Below are 18,540 nucleotides of genomic sequence, written 5' to 3'. Positions count from 1 at the left end.
TATCACACAATTTGTGGTTATAAACAGCTGTTTTAAATTTTCAGTTAATTATCAATAAATTGTTTGTGTAATCAATCACATGTCAATCAACAACAAGTGTCATAAAATTATATAATAACAAAGGCATGTCATGTGTGACAATAAACTTCATCAACTTCAAAATGTACTGTAAAACTGTTGGAATATTATGGTAATTGTCAGAACAACTGAAAGCCGATATAAATATTGGAAGAGGAGAAGAGAGAATTCATTTCAAGATAGGTATAAATTAAAAAGTATGTTTAACAGTGCTATAAGAATGATTTAAATTAACATTATAAATTTCATGTACATGTGTATATAGGAACAGACATGACATATAGATGTTTTTGCACTTCAGTTTCCTTTTAATATCCATTGAATACAAATACAACTAATTCTATAAATAATACAATTCAAAGCATTAGTTATAACCCATTCCCTTTTAAATTCTTTAAACACTGGATAGTTACATTAAACACACCATTGTTACAATACTCAAAAAAGTTGCCTATCACAACAACCTGAAATTATAATATATAAATATACCTGAAACTCAACCTAAGCTCTATACTACATGTAATAAATACAGGGCTCACAGTCTCACACTACTTCATAATCATAGGGAGAAGTGACTTCACTTTTTGTAACTGAGAAGGAGAATTGGTAAGATTTGTAGAAGTGATCATCAGGGTTGGCCCTAATTATAAAAGATTCTGACATGGGATCTGGAAATTTAGTTCACATTTTCTCTTCAGTATGTTCCAGGGGACATTCCTGATCAACAAAAGTTGGAATCCATTTTTTTTAAAACAAGGAATCACAGCAAATTAACTTGCAACTATTATCTCACTGCATAATCATTATTATGATATTTGGAAATCATTTCTATTTAGTTGGAACTGTATAAAATCTTTTAAGGAACGATTATAATGGCTGTAAAGAGGTTGTAAAAGATCAAGAATAGATCATGTTTACTACTTTTGGTTTTAATAAGAAATGAAAAAGGCGAAGGGACATGTGCATTATAAAATTAGAAACAAGCTCGTATTCATCATGTTCAGGATTTTTTTTTTTAAATGAAATTCCTTTTGTTTTTAAAAAGAGATATATATTTGTCTCTCTCAATTAATTGATACTAAAGGATTTCGTTTTTTACATTTCTGGTGTTTAGAAATAGTCATAGGAATACTTTTACACATGCACAGTACAGGAAGCACCTGTTGGACTCGTGAAAACATTTCTGAACATTTTTAATACAGTTCTGAACATTTTTAATACAGTTCTTAATTTTTATCAAATATGACGAAAATGCTTTCGAATTACAAATCTACATCTATGACAATTTGACAAACAAACTTGAAATTGTGATTGCTTGAGAAAAATTGAAATTCAAATGCGCACTCACTCTGGGGAGAAACAATTTTGTTCAAATGATGAAACTATACTCCTTGTTGATGAAATGCCGACTGACTGATTTTCCTGGAGAAATAATTATATGATGGTCAAATGTAAAATTACCTAGGGGTCATAAAGTTGTCAAAAACATAAACATGATAAAGACAAGTAGATTTAGAGTATTTGAATGAGAAAATATTTTTACACCCTTAAAATTTAAGTGACGAAATTGATTTGAAATACTTTCGTCAATGTGAAAACCGTTTGGTTAATTACAAAAAAAGTTGAGGGCTAGCAAGATCAAAACATGGACATTTGTGTCCTTTTGGCAGCAAGAGGGTTAATGCGGTTGAATGCATAATTTTACCTTTTGGGATAAATTATCTTCTGTCAGCAGTGTCATTCATGCGTAGGTAGTTATTATAGTAAGTGTACTGATTTTGTTCATAGTTGATCTGGTTACAACTCCAAACAGAGTTTCAGTGGCAGTGGAAGAAAATTTACTAATTAAAGATGTTTGACAAGCTTTTTGGAAAGGAATATGACATATTTAATGCAAGACATGGATCGCTTATCTCTTAGAGAGAAGCACAACTGTGATAGTCGAGTTTGACATATGTAGACACCTTTACTGCTAGTATTTCAAACGCCTGTGATTATAACTCATTTGGCAAATATATATATATTTATGTGTCCATATCAAAGGTTTTTCTGGGAGTTTGGAGGAATTGATGTACCACAGCCTCTCAAAGTGAAACAAGACACTGAATCACTATAAGTCATCCAAAAATTTAGTTTTTTTTAAATTTTGGTTAAGTTTACAAAAGTTTTAGTGACCAGGACCAGTCATAAATACTATAGTTATTTATTAGCAACCGATTGGGGTCATATTATATTGATTGTTTACCGTCAGTCCTTTGTATGTCGACATTAACACCGACTTTCAATTTCCCCATTTCATCCATGGCTAGTTCACGCTCATATATTATCCAAGATAGATTTTAAATTAAATCAAAACTTCATATTTTTCAGGTCATCCGTTAAAAAATTTGAAAGGCATGTACGCATGCGCATTCTTTTGTTACAATATTACATCCGGTAAAGGCACAAACAGAACGAGTTCATACGGGCTGTTCTATGTATCAATGTTATAAAAATATTTTAATATAATTGATCGTTTATTTAAAAAAAACTTGTTTAAAACTAGCACTGAGAATCTTGTGTCTAGATTTCTCAATAAAATTTGCTGAACTATAAACTTCAGGTTATTGAAGATACATCTACAAAATAAAATCTTAAATAAACGTGAATGACTGAAAATGATACTAAAGGTGCTAATTAGGTACCCTGAAGTAAGCTGCAAGAATAGTTATTACTATCAAAATTAATTTATCCGTATGTCAACATACAATGAGACTTCAACAGAGATATGTTAAAGAAGTCATTAAAATCAATTAATCATATGAAATGTTTTATTAAAATTGGATTTCAGATGCAAGATAATATTTTTTAATAATTGTAAAAAAAAAGGTAGCAAAGGAACACCCAAACTGAAAATCGAAAATATTAAACGGACAATGTGTAAGGTTGTATATATTTGAAATTAAGTTTTATTCCATCTGCTGATGCCGCCAATAAATAATTAATTTGCAATGTTTGATACCGTCCTTTACAAGATAACCAATGTGGTCCTAGCTTTGAAAACAATCAAATAATTAGTGAAATGACAGACGGCGAAGTTGTTTTGAGCTTGGACATCGAATTATGAACTCACAATGTCTCATGCCATTGACTTAATTACTCTTAAAGCTTTGTATCGAACAGTGTCATATAGGGATATATATGTGTCAGTTTGAGAGGGAAAGAATAGAAGTCGATAAATTTGAGAGGATTAATACATCATTCAAGGTTTGTTTGAGTAAATGAAAATTTTAAATAGATATAAACAAAAATTGCCAGATGAATTTTATCGTAATATGGTTTTAACATCTCAATTTATACTGCTCAGATTCAACAGTCAATTGATTTTCATTTTTCTAAACAGACGTAGGCATTTGACGATACTACCGTACAAGGGCGTTATTTTGAATACCTCTATAATAGACCTGTTTGTAAACAAAAAGTGCAATCTTAAATATCCTTTAAAATGATATTATTTTCATAATTTGTGTACTGTTTCGTAGGGGACTTTTGTTTGTCCCCTACGAAACTTCTTCTAAACACACATTTTTTTTGCAATTTTAAATGTTTCCGATAGACATTCCAGTTTGTTTACTTTAAATACTAGACAAATATCATTTTTTTCTGAATTGGAAAACCATTTTTATCGATAAAGATTAGACAGTACTTCAACATGAAGGTTCAACTCATGTTACGTAGTGGACGTTTTGATGCGTTTCGTAGTGGACAAAACCGTTTCGTAGTGGACAAAAAGTTTCGTAGTTGACATCAACCCTATTATATGTTAATAAAAACATAATAAAAATTACATGAAACTAACCCTTGTTATTTGTTTTGCACGAATATAATTGAAAAAAGATAAAAATAAGACTGCATGGTAGTGGTAGTGTCCACTACGAAACGTTTTTCTCCCATACTTGTTTCGTAGGGGACTGTTTCGTAAGGGACGTATTCGCATATTTATTCCCCCCCCCCACAATCCCTTTATTGCAATAATAACAAGACTGATTGTATTCATCAAAGCATTTATCAAGCTGTACACTGATATTTTTTTCATAATTTTAAAACCAGATACTGAAGGAGATTTGACCCGTTTTGAGTGGACATAATAAAAAATACGGTATCACTCTGGTCCATTTAATGTGCTCAATTTTTCTTACCAACAATTTAATTGACGTTATAAAAGCATCACTTCTTTTGTAAGACCCTAATGTTTATATCTCTTGCAAACAAAAATTACATTGATTTTATAAAACTGTTTATTTGCAAATTTTAATGACTTCGTTTCGTAGTGGACATTTTGTTAGGGACACACCTTCTGAAATTAAAAAAAACTATATTGAAAGCTGTTTATTAAAATATCTTGGCTCTGAACATACTTTTGAATTATTAAATAACTTATGTAAAGTAAAAAAGCCCATTTATTTCTTCATTTCTTTACGATATTTTAGAGTATGAATGTTGAACAAGCGGTCTAGGGACATGCCATTTTGGTTGTTTTGGACCATTCAGGAGTCAATATCTTATCAATCCCTCTAAAAATAAACTGTTTCTTTGCTTAAAAATGTAAAATCTAATTCAATGTACTGACTGCACAAAAAATTACTTTCAAAGATCAAACACATTTTTTTTAAAGTGGCTGGGACAAGAAAATACGTTTTTATTGAAAAACGCCCACAACAGCTACCACATGATACATTACCGGGAATCGGAGCATCAGGAGACTTAATAATTGTCGAATTGACAGATACTATGCAAAAAACATATGAATTAAACTATTCTTTTTACCTTTTACCTGAATATCTGTATATTTTTTTTTTATCTTTGTTTACAGTAAATAAAGAATGGAACCACAAGAAGTGAAAAAGCACAAAACCACAGGGAAACGAGAAAATTCATATTCTGCCGATGTTTATAATCCGACCAAAAGGCATAGGAAAGACCGAAATGAACAAAACCGACACCACAGACATGAAAGGTCAGGAGGACGAAACAGCTGGGCAGGCTTTGAAGACAGTCAAAACACAGGGAGAACAGAACGATCTAACAGTTGGTCTGCTTATGTAGATACTCAGTCGTTTAAAAGTACAAAAAGACGTGACAGCTGGTCAAGCAGTGAAGACAGTCAGACACATGAAAGACACGACAGCTACCCATCCATTAGAAACAACCATAACACTAAGGATATAGAGACCGATACCACAAGGTCAACACATAAATCCAAACAAGCACCAGAAAGACACGACAGCTACCCATCCATTAGACACAACCATAACACTAAGGATATAGAGACCGATACCACAAGGTCAACACATAAATCCAAACAAGCACCAGAAAGACACGACAGCTACCCATCCATTAGACACAACCATAACACTAGGGATATAGAAACAGATGCCACAAGGTCAACACATAAATCCAAACAAGCACTTAGAAGTCCAGAAAGATATGACAGCTGGACAACCAGCAAAGATGGTCGGTCACGTAAAAGATCAGACAGAGGTGACAGCTGGTCAGCAAGTGAATACAACGACACACGCAGAATTTCTAGCAAACGTGACAGCTGGACATCTAGTAAAGACAGACATACAAAAAGAAGTTCTGGAGGACGCGACAGTTGGTCACCTATTACTGACATAAAGCCAACTAAGAGGATAGAAAGACGTGACTACAACCTGTCAGACAATAATAGGAACTCGTCAAGTTCGAGAACATTAAAACGTCATAGTTGGCCAACCAGTAAAGACAACCAGACATCAAGAAGATATGATACGGCGAATGACAGAGAATTTGAATTCTTTTGGAAATCACATTCTCCGTACAGTCAGTGGTATCTAAGTGACTTCACAGTCGATGGAATCACGTTTAATTGCACGGAACAATTCATGATGTATAGTAAAGCAAGTAAGTAACAAACATAACCAATACAATTATTTTACTCACATGCTCATCAATTAATATTGGCAGATGCCAACATAGTATACTATTCTGAATTTTAAAAACTTTAATCAGACATGTTCCTGCAGATGAACAAACTTTTTTAGAAGATTTTCGTCTTTACGTAAGTACATCTTGTAATTTGTTTTCATGTAGATCACAAGTGCATTTTTTTAAAAATTAAACATTAAAACATTGTAAATCACACAAAAGAAATTACGGTTATTACTACTAGCAAGGAGGTTATATGAGCTCATATAACCTCCTTGCTACAAGTATGTATATATGATTTTTGCAAATTAAATGATTTGAACTGATCAATAAAAACTTTTTTTCAGAATTGTTCAAAGATAAAGAAACAGCATCTGAGATTCTAGCAGAACACGAACCCCGTGAACATAAGAGACTGGGCCGTCAGGTGAAAAACTTCGACCAGAACACATGGGATGACAACTGTATGGATATAGTTATTCGTGGGAACAAAGCCAAGGTAATTTATAGTTTATAGTTTTAGTGATCTGGTTAAATATACTAACAAACATGATTAACTGCTGCATATGATGAAAAATATTTATGTGCAAGTTAACTAAGGTGAACCCATACATTATTTTCACAAACTCTTTTTTTAAAAGATCGAGTACAGTCCATTTTTTTTATTCGTGTTATCCTTTTTTGTTCTAATACTATTCTAGTTACTAGTATCAAACATTTTGGGGACTACCTTTATCCCGGAATTTGTGGATTTCCTTTATCTTGTGTATATATAAAATATCTCGTCGTCTTTACTTTGATAGTAATTTTTAAAATCTTAATAACAGCATTATACATTTTCTTTTTTTTTTATTACAGTTCGAACAGAATGAAGACCTTATGACAACTATCTTAAAAACGTTTCCCAAAACTCTAGCTGAGGCCAGCCCATTTGATAGGATATGGGGTATAGGGTTATCAGCTGACGATCCAAGAGCTTTGAATAAAGAAACTTGGAAAGGAAAGAACTTACTTGGACATGCCCTGACAAAAATCAGGGATAGGTTTGTGGAAAAGAAAGAGAAGGTAAAACGACAGAAAAAGAAAACAGAAGAAAAACAACGAAACAGAAAGAATAAGGAAGAAGATAAGAGAATTAGACGCTAATTTCACAATTTTAGGAGTCGATTTCATTGTACAAATACCTATATTTATTGTCTGCAAATGCATTTGTTCTCATATTTAAAAATGTAGTGCTTGAATTATACATTCACAATAAAATTTGTAAATAAAATCATATTCTTATTCTAGAATTAAAAAACTAAATGTTTGTGTATCTTGAAGCAGTTGCATTGGTTTTCGCGACATGGATTTTTCTAATCTAGACCTCATGTGACTTTGTAAGGATAGACTTCTGTTAGAATGTTTATACTAATACGGATTTTTCTTAACTTCTACAACCTGTTTGAACAAATTGTTGATAAAATAAGCACCAACGTCTTTAAACTCTTAATCAAGAACAACTAAGAATTACCCAGGAACTCCAATCACGAATAAACAAGATGTTTGAATAATTACAGAGGAAAACTAAAATAAAAACTGAAAAAAACTTTTCTCTTTTGACAGATGGATATCCGTGAAATAAGATTTTCAATGGTATAATCCCGAGAGCTAACATCGCTTTGAGCATACCAGAACGTCTATCTTAGATCATGGTTTTACAAATTGTAAAGCTCAACACATTCAGTGCAACCAATGAATATGACACACACGAAACAAATATTCATATCGTTGGCAATCAATTCTGTCAAAAACACGAAACCAATGAAATTGACACACAAAATGAGAAAACAGTTCCATCCGTCAACAATCAATTCTTCGAACTACACGAAACCAGTCATGATAAAATAGACACTATACATGAGAAAAAGTGATAAATTCCACAAATCTTAAGTTTCAAATGTTTACTCGTCAAATTTTGTGAAAAGAGCAGATATATGTTCTCATCACGGCTTTTTATACAATAAAATCCGTGAACTATATGAACAAATGATATTAGCATACTTGAGAAATGATGGTTCATTCCGGTAAATAATAAAATCTGTGATCCACAAGAAACCAACAATAATCGAGATACTGCAGGAAACGGTGCACACAGTAATACAATCAAACCCACTGAATGTACTGTTCGTGTAACATCGACTGCGAGACATTTAAAGCGCATGATTTCTGCAACCGCCTCATGCCCATGTTATGTCACACCCAAAATATGTCAAACTCGAACTTAAAATCTGTATATAAGTTTAACCAGTTAGTGGAGTTGTAACTTAGCTCGTAGTTTCATATATGCCTCTGCATGGCGAGTATAGAGTTGTAAAAAACGCACTTCTATCGAACGCCTCGTTATTTTAACACTAAAGTAAACAAAATATAAGTGTTTTTTAAAAAGTGTCCTTATTGCTGTTCTTCATTTCAAACTCACATCTAGGCCCTAAGTAAATGTATATAATAGGTTCCTCTGACGTAGGAAGGGTTTCCTTATATCCCAGCAGTCAGACGTCACTGCAGCGATCTCGCACTAAATTGATATCAAGGAAACACTCAAACCCCAAATTAAGTTCAAGAAAGTACATAGCTCTGATTTGAGCGAAATCTTTGATGAATGTTGGACACGGTTGCGGGCTAAAATATATCAACAAATACAACTAATACAGATTCTATCTTATTCAATGCATTGTCAATTATACTGTCGTGTATTGATTAAATAAATTATATTTCGACAACCACACTTTAAGATACACGTGTATGAAAAAAAATACGACAAGGCTTTAAAATTGCGTAAGACATATGTCAGTTGTTTAGTAAAATATAAGCTCATTTACACAAATCCTTCAAAATTATAAAGTCTGTGGAAATTGTTGATGGCATTACTATACAATAATCAACCGTCTCTCCCTCAAATGGTTAAACTATGATGTGAAATGGACATCATTGGAGCCTGGGTCCTTTTTATGCCCACTAGATATATATAAAATAGATAAATGTTACAAAAAAATAAAGAATAAAGAAATGAGGGACTCCCATCGAGACCCTCACACATGTAAAGATTGTGATACATATTCCCTCGTTACGCATGTAAATGGACCAACAAAACAGCAACGCCAACAATAACGATATAACAACACTTATAATAACTATTTTATTCTGTTTATTTCCTTTGATATGAAATAACTCGTATGAAAAATGCACGGAAATATTTCGGGGTTTTCCGACTCGATTCTAAAATTAACTGTAGTTTTTGTTTATCAGTTCAACTTTCGTTTTCGGAAAATCCACTTTTCACAGAAACAAAACACAAGTTGGTAAGTTTGCTTTATTGGAAAACAGTTCTTTTGTAAGCGGATCTTTAAAATGTATAATTGATGAATATAATTCAATAGATTTCATAAGATTTCATTGTTTATACAAGTAGGCTGATCGCTGGACCGCTCTCTTTTGCCCTTATAATATTGAACGAAATATAGTGGTCAACGTCACAGGAATCATCTAACCAAACATCTTTAATTTGTTTCTTGGATTTTGTGTGTTCTGCCTTTGTATGCGAACTTAATTCTGAATTTAAGCTTTGGAGTGTCAGAAAGAAAGAAAAATGGCAGCTATATATACTGGAATTGTTTGAGTCCAGATCATAAAGATACTTCCTTATAGGTTTAAATTAACTATAATGAAAAATGTGATTAATCATATTCTTATTAAATACTCTTCATAGATAGTGAGTTGAATGCAAATGTCAAGGGTTATCCTCAAAAATAGATATATGTATATGTATTATCAAATCCATATCCACTGATAGAGTCATTCTGGAGACCATCTTTATCATTATATCGTGGAGGTCTCCGTTGTTCTTAGTACCAAGCCTTACACACTTTTATAGCCACCAAGAGACGTAGTTTAGGTATGCTTAGCCTTTATTCACAACTTTACTAGATTTAGGACGATTTAGAGCTTGGCTTTTTATAAATAAGCGATATATACAGTTCCAGATGTCATTCTAAAATGAGACTTTTTTTTTTGCTTTGTTATCAAAGCCATATTCTAATTCCACTAAAATATGGAGTGCACGTGCATTAGGTCACATTAAAGTTTCAAATTTTGAACAACGTTATTATTGGTCTCGCTCGCTAGTAAATACGATATAATCATTCTTAAAGTAAGTGTTCATGTTTTAATTCATTCTTGAATGATGAAACAGTGACATTCCTTGAACATGTGTGGCCATAAAAAAGAATAGGTTTGTTTGCCCAAACGCTACCTACCCAGAAAAAAGCTGCCTACTCAAATTCTTTTATTGTCCTGATTTGAAGAAGTTTTTTTTTAATTAGATAGGCATGAAGACTAATAAACACCTGATACTTCAGTTTCTCTTTTTGAAAAAAAAAAAGAAAATGCCTACCTACCTACCCACTGTTTCAACCTTTGGGTAGGGTTTGGGCAAACCAAAATATTTTTAATTGTGGCCTGTGCTTATCACATTAAAATGGGTGCTTTCCACAGTTTACAAGTTCTAACTATATTCCTATTAAAATCGAATTTTAAAGTATGTCATGCTCTATGCTCACTTAATATCTATCGTAATTTTAATCTTATTAGTTACACAGTGTGCTAGTGTTGTTGGTATTTTATGTAAACAAAAAAATTATGATCAATTATAATTATTTAAAAATTGACGTCAACTAGATAAGATATTAAAATGAAATTATGCTTGATTTCTTTTTTCAGTAATTACAGGATTTTAACTGCTCGTAATCTGCCAAATATCAACAATTTTAAATATGTCCGAATGTGATTTAGATTCGAGTGGCCACGATGTTGCACATCCCGATACATGTGAACAAGCAGTCGAACCAAATATCTTTGATGTATCAAACCCTGAAAATAAGTCAGAAACCAAGCAAGTTGTCGACACTGAAAATATAATGGAAATAACGAACATTGGTGATACTGAAAATATACCAGAGCAAAATAAGATGGAAACCGAACCGTACAAAACCATCGCAAATACATCCCAAGAAATGTTGAATAAAGCTATTTGTGATGAGGTTCAACAAAACCTAAATATATGTAATACCAATCAGCCTGGAGAGACAGAGAATCCAAACAACGACACACAGGGATTATCTGACAATAAAAACGATATTAACGAGGTTATAGAAAGCGCGCAAATTGGAAATGAACAAGATAAAACTCAACTAACCGAACATTCCGCAAAGGAGCAGAAGACAGATGACGATAAAATAGAGCAAAAGCCCATTATAGATAGAAAAACTAGATTCAAAGAGGATACATCAACCGACAAAAAAGCAACTGAATCAATGGATGATACGAATCTATCAGAAGATCTCAAAGACTTGTCAGTGAATAACGAAGTAGATGAACAAAAAACAACAGTAGATAGAAAGAACAGATTCAAAGAGAATGTGTCGGATAGTAATAATGAAGGCTATAAAGATATGGAATTAAAAACTAAGGCTTTAGAAAAATATGAATTCTTTTGGAAATCACATTCTCCCTTTAGTCAGTGGTATGAAGGGGAATTCACAGTCGAGGGGATGGCGTTTAATTCTGCAGAACAGTACATGATGTATAGTAAAGCAAGTAAGTCTAAATCTATATCATGTATATACATTGTCTCGTTTGATGTATATATATATAGACTCCGAAGTGCGATGATCTTGGCCAAACTGTGATGTTTCTTTCGCTGATGTGCTATGGTCTTAATCACTCGTAATGACTAGTTTTAAAATACAGATGTGCAATTGTGTGAAAGATTAGACTTTTTAATAAGGTATTAATGTCTATAAAAATGATATTTTGGAAAGGATGATGTTTATTTTTTGTATAGTTGAAACAAAAAGAATCGTTTCTGCAATACGTTTGTTAACCATACAAAATTTAAGGTTACTATGCTTATCATATACTAGTACCGTTTTAGTATCATCTGTAATTGCCCTATGTCTGCTTATCTTTTAGTTTCATCTATCATGTCTTTACCTTCAAACAAGTCTTTAATACTTTAAACAGTGTTTGCAAAATTTGAAATACAGGAATATTTTTCATTATCGCTATTTTGTGCATTTTTCCTTTGATCTTTTTTTGTGATAATGTTCATATCATGCTACTCGCTTGAGATGAAAAATTATCACTAGAAACTAAGCATGCACGTGGCGTTGCTAACGAAATTAACATGTAAGTGACATGAAATTAACAACGTGGTCATAGGTAAAATAGCGATAAAAAGATTATCATTGTTCATCTCAACTCGATTGCCTTTCTCGCTTCGCCGTCCCGGCTCAAGCGAGAAAATCAATCTCGTTGAGATGATCATCGATAATCTATAAGTATTTACTATTATATTTTCTCAGATTAATTCTAAATTCTAATATGACGTCCTTATTACGTTTTGTAAACAAAGCCGTATTCTAATGAGCATACAAAAATGTTTGACACATGCGCACGAACTTACTGTGTATATAAACGTTATTTCCATCGTTATCCTTTAAAATATATACATTTAAGCAGCAGGAATAAACTTTTATTATATATTTTTTATAAAACAACATATATTTACCCTGCTTGTAGTTTTTAAACTTATCAAATATGAAATGTAATGCACAGACTTCTCGGGGGAAAAACGGGAAAAGCTTGAACATTTTTACGGTATTTTCGTACGTTTCGACCTATAAAATTACTGTATATGTCCTGTTAGAATCGAAATAATTCCTTCGTGTCATGCTCTATGCTCATTTTAACATGGGTAGGCATTATATTTGACCACATTTTACACCTCGCTAACGTAGAGCATGACACGAAGGAATTATTTCTTAATTAGAGATATTCCTATTAACAAAACATAATATTTTCCTTCTTATTCTTAGTGATTTACCTAAAAACCTGAAAGCTGCTTGAACATCAAAATTAACTTATACTTCGAGATGTGAACATGAAATATATAGGCATTTTAAAGACCATCGCACTTTGGCGTGAATAAAAACGTACTTCAGAGTCAAATAATCGCACTTCAGTGTGACAATCACGGTAAGGAGAATCATCGCGGTTCAGAGACGTTCAAACATATATAACCATAAGAGAATTGTATGTAAACGTAGTTAATTCTTATTTCAAAGTATAACTATGACCTTGCTATTGTTTTTAAAGAACTTGTAGACTGTAAAAATATAACTTGATATCATGAGATGTAACAAACTCAAAGCAATCAGCAATCCATTGATTGTTTTCTGAAGATTCAAAGGCAAATTTTTCGGTGATATGAGGACGAGAACCGTTAACAATAAATCAAATAGGAAGGATCTGCAAACGTGGTCGAATAAGATGAAGGGCGTACAATATAAAATGCCCCTGGAAAAGCGGGTATGATTTATAGGAACAGATTTTTTCAATGCACCATGGACAATCAAAAATACTTGTTGCAAATAGTGTTTTAACCAACAATGAACGTGCCATCTCCCTACACTATTTTTATCAAACAACATATATTTACCCTGGTCGTAGTTTTTAAAAATATGAAATGTAATATATACAAACTCCTTGGGGAGGAAACGGGAACAGCCAAACAGTCTTACGGTATTTTCGTACGCTTCGACCTATAAATATATTGTATTTGTCATGTTAGAATCGAAATAATTCCTTCATGTCATGCTCTATGCTCATTTTAACATGGGTAGGCATTATATTTGACCACATTTTACACCTCGCTAACGCTCAGTGTAAAATATCGACAAATATAATGCCTACCCATGTTAACATGACATGAAGGAATTATTTCTTAATTTACCCTTGAGGGTAAATACATCTAGAAGTCAAAATACGATTATCAGGTATCTTCACAATAAATCGTATTCAAAAGACCTAAGAAAAAAATTAACGCATACTTTTCAAATCTACCATTAACACTTTTAAAATTCTTGGAATGACAAACTCATTTACCGATATCATTCTGTTAAGGTGAATTTATTTTCGATGAACGATCAGGACTTTAATATGATCTTGCACCACTCTAACGATTTGTACAAACCCTTTTCCTTAAAATAGTAAGCATTTATTGTACGCAAATCTTGTACGAATGACTCCTGAAGTAGTTAAAAATAATTATAGCATTGATGTAAATAAAAAGTAATTAAATCTTTAATTTGATTCTGAATATTGAAAAACAATATAAACGTAAGTTCTGGTGATATTTTCACCGAAAATAATATATATCAAATATGTTTCTGAAAAACCACCGATCTAGATGACTTATCTAATCCTATTTTGCAGTGCTATTTGATGACGAAGACATTGCTTATGCTGTGCTAAGAGAATCCGACCCTCGAGAACAGAAGAGATTTGGGAGGCTTGTTAGAAACTTCAATCATGAATTATGGGAGGCAAGTTGTTTAGCGATTGTCGAACGTGGAAATAAAGCAAAGGTAAAATATTAAAGATTCAGTGACACGTGACACATACTGATCAGCTGAAACAAGTTAATATGAAAAGGAAAGAAGCAAAATATACTGGAATAAGTATGAAACATCAAAAACTTTTAAAGACGTGGTCATTATATTACTGGTAAATGTGTTTATTTACGAGAATTTTCATGTATGTATGTTTCAAAAGATATGTTGAACAAGAGTCGATGATTTAATTTATATTTTTAAAATTCTCATTTATTTGATCCTATATTTCTCTTTGAAGTTTTCTCAAGATGAAAGCCTAAAAAGAATACTTCTGGACACATATCCCAAAACTCTTGTCGAAGCCAGTCCTTATGACGTTATTTGGGGTATTGGACTTGAAGCAGATGACCCTATGGCATGGAATTGTGACACATGGAAAGGGCAAAATTTACTTGGAAAAGCATTGACTAATGTGAGAGATGAATTGAAAGAAGAAGAAAAGAAAGGGGAAAATCAAAGTGAGGAATATCCGAACTTAACGAGTAAGAGCTGCAATACCACAGAAAATGATATAACAGATACAGTTGATGAATCAATATTAAACCAAATTCCCAATTCATTAGTGGAAAATACAAATTTAGTTCATGTCGATAAAATAGAAGAACTAACCACCAATCCAGTAGACCTTCCTATTGATATCCCTGGTACCTCGAGTGTTGAAAGTAAGGCGAACATGGAGGACATCACAGTCAAAAATCTAGCAGATAATAATGAGACAAATAAAACAACTACAGAGGATAGCCTAACTCCTGAATCTATTATCTCTGGGGCAGATACTAGTGAGTTAAACAAAACAAGTATTGGGGATAGTCAAACTTCTGAAATTAATATCCCAGAGGTTGATAATACAGATAACTCTAGTCCAAATTTTGTTGACACTTCTAATGTATCAGAAATAACACAAATGTAAAAAATAACTTCAAAAAAATATAACAGAAAATGAGCAGAAACCCATTTTTGTGATAAAAAAAAACAAACTACCAAAATCATAATATCAGAAAATTGGGTTTCTATTAGAATGGATAACAAATCATTTAATAAAATGCACTATAACGAATGAATGAATTTTAGTAGTTACACTAGTCGAGTTCTCTCATTGACACTCACATCTTCTTATATCTATTCACCTGTAATTTACCTGTAATAAAATCGGCGCAAATGAAAACAAAAATCGGCGCAAATGAAATGCACATCGGCGCAAATGCAAACGCCGCTCTAGTCTTGTAGGCAATCATAGCCAATCTTCTTATTTTTATTATTACCATTCTCTGAGGCCAAGTAAAACTTAATGACTACCCATGGGGGTCTCGCACGCTTGACAAGTAAAACGCTATAAAAAAAAATTGGCAGTATAAAAGTGTATACATATCCTATGTCAAATCTTGGGAGAATGCGTGTAGCCAAAATAGCCAAGGCAAACTAAGAACATATTGTCAATTTAAAACATCATTTTGTAAAGAAAATTATTTAGATATCTTGAATAATTTTGATCTGAGAAAAGCTATCACAAAATTCAGGATTTCATCTCATAGACTCAAAATTGAAACTGGGAGATATTCCAAATTAGAAGTTCATCAAAGAATTTGTGATAAATGCGATTTAAATAAAGTGGAAGATGAACTTATTATTCTTATAGAATGTCCTGTATACTCTAAGGATAGAGACCTGTTATTTGATCTGGTATTTGAAGAATGTAAAAAAATTTACTCCTTGGATATGGCCAATAAATGTATTTGGCTATTAATCTGTGAGTCTATTTTAAAATATTTTGAAACAACTTGGCTATTTCTTATCAAAACATCTGCCTTGTGTAAACATTTATTATCTAACACTGGGATACTGTAAGCAACATTTATAATGTCTAACTTTAGCATACTGTTTAGTTGTTCTGCTTTATTGTATTTGTAATTGTTTGTAACTTTATATTGTCATTTATGTATATGCACTATGCCCCTTGAGGGTACCTCTTATGGAAGTAAAAGATATTCTATTCTATTCTATTCTATTCTGTAACATCAACATACATTTTCAATATGTAATTTTAAGTAAGGTTTTTATTGACTAAAATTTTACCAGGCATGTCATAAATATTTGTTTTTGTTTATTTAACATGTATTTTAGTAATTCTTATATCATACATGTATATATTTTTAATATTTATGATCAATGCTTGTGCTAAATATCATAAATATTTGTTTTTGTTTATTTTACATGTAATTTAGTAATTCGTATATCATACATGTATATATTTTTAATATTTATGATTAATTTTTGTGCTAATGCGGCGTAAAGCAACCAACAATCAATCAATCAATCAATATTTATGAAATTTAATATATAAATTTTTAATATAAATAATTTATTTACCAGATATTGTTTACTATGCACCATTGTTATTTTGCTGTTAGCATTTCTTTTATTTCTCCCTCTGTGATCAATTTGCTATTTTTAAGATTATAATGTGTTAATTATATTTTTAAATGTGTCTATACATTAAATAGTTACTAGTCCCTTCATTATTATGTTTACAATATTCAGAATAAATATAATGATTACAGTGTGTATTTCTTTTTATGCCCCACCTACGATAGTAGAGGGGCATTATGTTTTCTGGTCTGTGCGTCCGTTCGTCCGTCTGTTCGTTCGTCCGTCCGTCCGCCTGTCCGTCAGTCCGTCCGTTCGTTCGTCCGTCTGTCCCGTTAAATACATATGATGGAATTAATATGGTTGTTTTCCATTCGTTTGATGTGTTTGAGCTTTTGATTTTGTCATTTGATAAGTGACTTTCTTATTAAAAGTTTTCTTATATTTCGGTGTTTTTGTTGTTTCATTTTTTCTAATTAGCTGTGGTGTGCGTCAATGGGGATATTTTACGACCTTACCATAGTTATTAAAACCATTATTACATCCACCATTTCCACTTAAGGAATGCCTGAACCAATATAGGAATATGACAGTTGTTTTCCATTCGTTTGATGTTGTTGAGCATTTGATACTACCATTTGATAAGGAATTTTCCGATTTGAATTTTCCTGGAGTTTAGTATTTTTTTTATTTTACGTTTTTTAAAATGGTATGCGTCAAGGGAGTATTTTTCACCTTACTTGTTTAATATTAATATAAATGATTTTAATAACAGATTTGCAACTGTTTGCGTTTGTTGTTACCAAAAGTATTTAATTGGAACGCCAACGCCGGATAATTTCAAGGAAATACTTTTCCACATCTTTCTATTCTATAAATTGAGTTCATCGGAAGCACTTTCATCATGGTCGCTCAAAACTATGCCAAAAAGATAAAAATACCAACTGCAAGGATTAATCCAGATGTTAAAATTTCCATAAAAAAAATAAAAATGCTAAAACAGCTACTTTTCCACATCTTTCTATAGACAAATCAGCCTAACATGCATAACTATGTAAGGTAATGGAAAGAGTAATTCTAGGAAGAATAGTGGCATATCATGAAGATCATTCCTAACTCAACTAGTTAGACTGCCTGAATATCTGATAAAATGTACAACAATTTCGAGGATTGATTTAAACCAAGAAGGGTAAAGACAAAAACCATTCAACTACAAATGAACTACAATGAGCTCTACAATAGTTGATAGTTTTAATAAATAGGGCGGAATCAAAATTAGCTTGTTTGGTCGACATAGAGGCTTCAATGTGGTGTGAGGGTTTGATGGTGAAGCTGCATAAGCTTGGCATTAATGGGGACATCTTGACATGGATCAACAGCTTCCTCACAGACAGAACAGCCAGTTGTATATTCCATGTATAAAGTCATCTTTTGAGGATCAATTTGAGACTAAACTTGACTTACCTCAAGGATCAGTATCCCCACAAAGGCCATTAAACATATTTATAGCAGACATCGGGAACACCAAAGGAAAAAAAAACAGCAAGTTTGCAGACGATGGCTTAATATGGAAAGAATGACAATATATCATTTAAGTAAAAGAAAAAACTGTAGACAATATTGATATAATCGTAAAATGGACTGAAAATGGAGAATACAT

The 18,540-nt window shown here is 32.1% G+C and overlaps 3 protein-coding genes across 6 annotated transcripts in view; 2 read left to right on the top strand and 1 right to left on the bottom strand.

Moving 5' to 3' along the window:
* The window catches only part of LOC134696838 (kinesin-like protein KIF2A), a 28,260-nt gene extending 25,763 nt beyond the window's left edge, over positions 1-2,497 (bottom strand). Inside the window, exon 1 of the mRNA XM_063558794.1 lies at positions 2,324-2,497. Within this exon, the coding sequence (XP_063414864.1) occupies positions 2,324-2,381 (58 nt within the window). The 5' untranslated portion in view covers positions 2,382-2,497. The remainder of the gene's footprint in view (positions 1-2,323) is intronic.
* LOC134696847 (uncharacterized) lies at positions 134-7,247 on the top strand. 3 transcript variants are annotated; one of them, XM_063558805.1, is made up of 4 exons: positions 134-261; positions 4,931-6,000; positions 6,372-6,523; positions 6,883-7,247. In XM_063558805.1, exons 2-4 carry the CDS (start codon positions 4,941-4,943, stop codon positions 7,168-7,170), a joined length of 1,500 nt encoding a protein of 499 aa, XP_063414875.1. In that variant the 5' UTR covers positions 134-261; positions 4,931-4,940; the 3' UTR covers positions 7,171-7,247. The 3 variants fall into 3 exon arrangements, with proteins under 3 accessions (XP_063414875.1, XP_063414883.1, XP_063414888.1); XM_063558813.1 differs by having other exon boundaries at positions 134-275; XM_063558818.1 differs by lacking the exon at positions 134-261 and adding an exon at positions 3,034-3,324.
* Positions 7,248-9,294: 2,047 nt separating this feature from the next.
* On the top strand, positions 9,295-16,612 carry LOC134696820 (uncharacterized). Of its 2 annotated transcripts, none has more exons than XM_063558777.1 (4): positions 9,295-9,365; positions 10,783-11,658; positions 14,338-14,489; positions 14,755-16,612. In XM_063558777.1, exons 2-4 carry the CDS (start codon positions 10,836-10,838, stop codon positions 15,424-15,426), a joined length of 1,647 nt encoding a protein of 548 aa, XP_063414847.1. In that variant the 5' UTR covers positions 9,295-9,365; positions 10,783-10,835; the 3' UTR covers positions 15,427-16,612. The 2 variants fall into 2 exon arrangements, with proteins under 2 accessions (XP_063414847.1, XP_063414853.1); XM_063558783.1 differs by having other exon boundaries at positions 9,298-9,361.
* The last annotated feature ends 1,928 nt before the right edge of the window (positions 16,613-18,540 follow it).

This window comes from Mytilus trossulus, chromosome 1 (genome assembly GCF_036588685.1).
Source record: "Mytilus trossulus isolate FHL-02 chromosome 1, PNRI_Mtr1.1.1.hap1, whole genome shotgun sequence".
In the NCBI taxonomy this organism is placed as follows: domain Eukaryota; kingdom Metazoa; phylum Mollusca; class Bivalvia; order Mytilida; family Mytilidae; genus Mytilus; species Mytilus trossulus.
The sequence above is the reverse complement of the archived record's forward strand: the minus strand, read 5'-3'. Positions and strand labels throughout refer to the sequence as shown.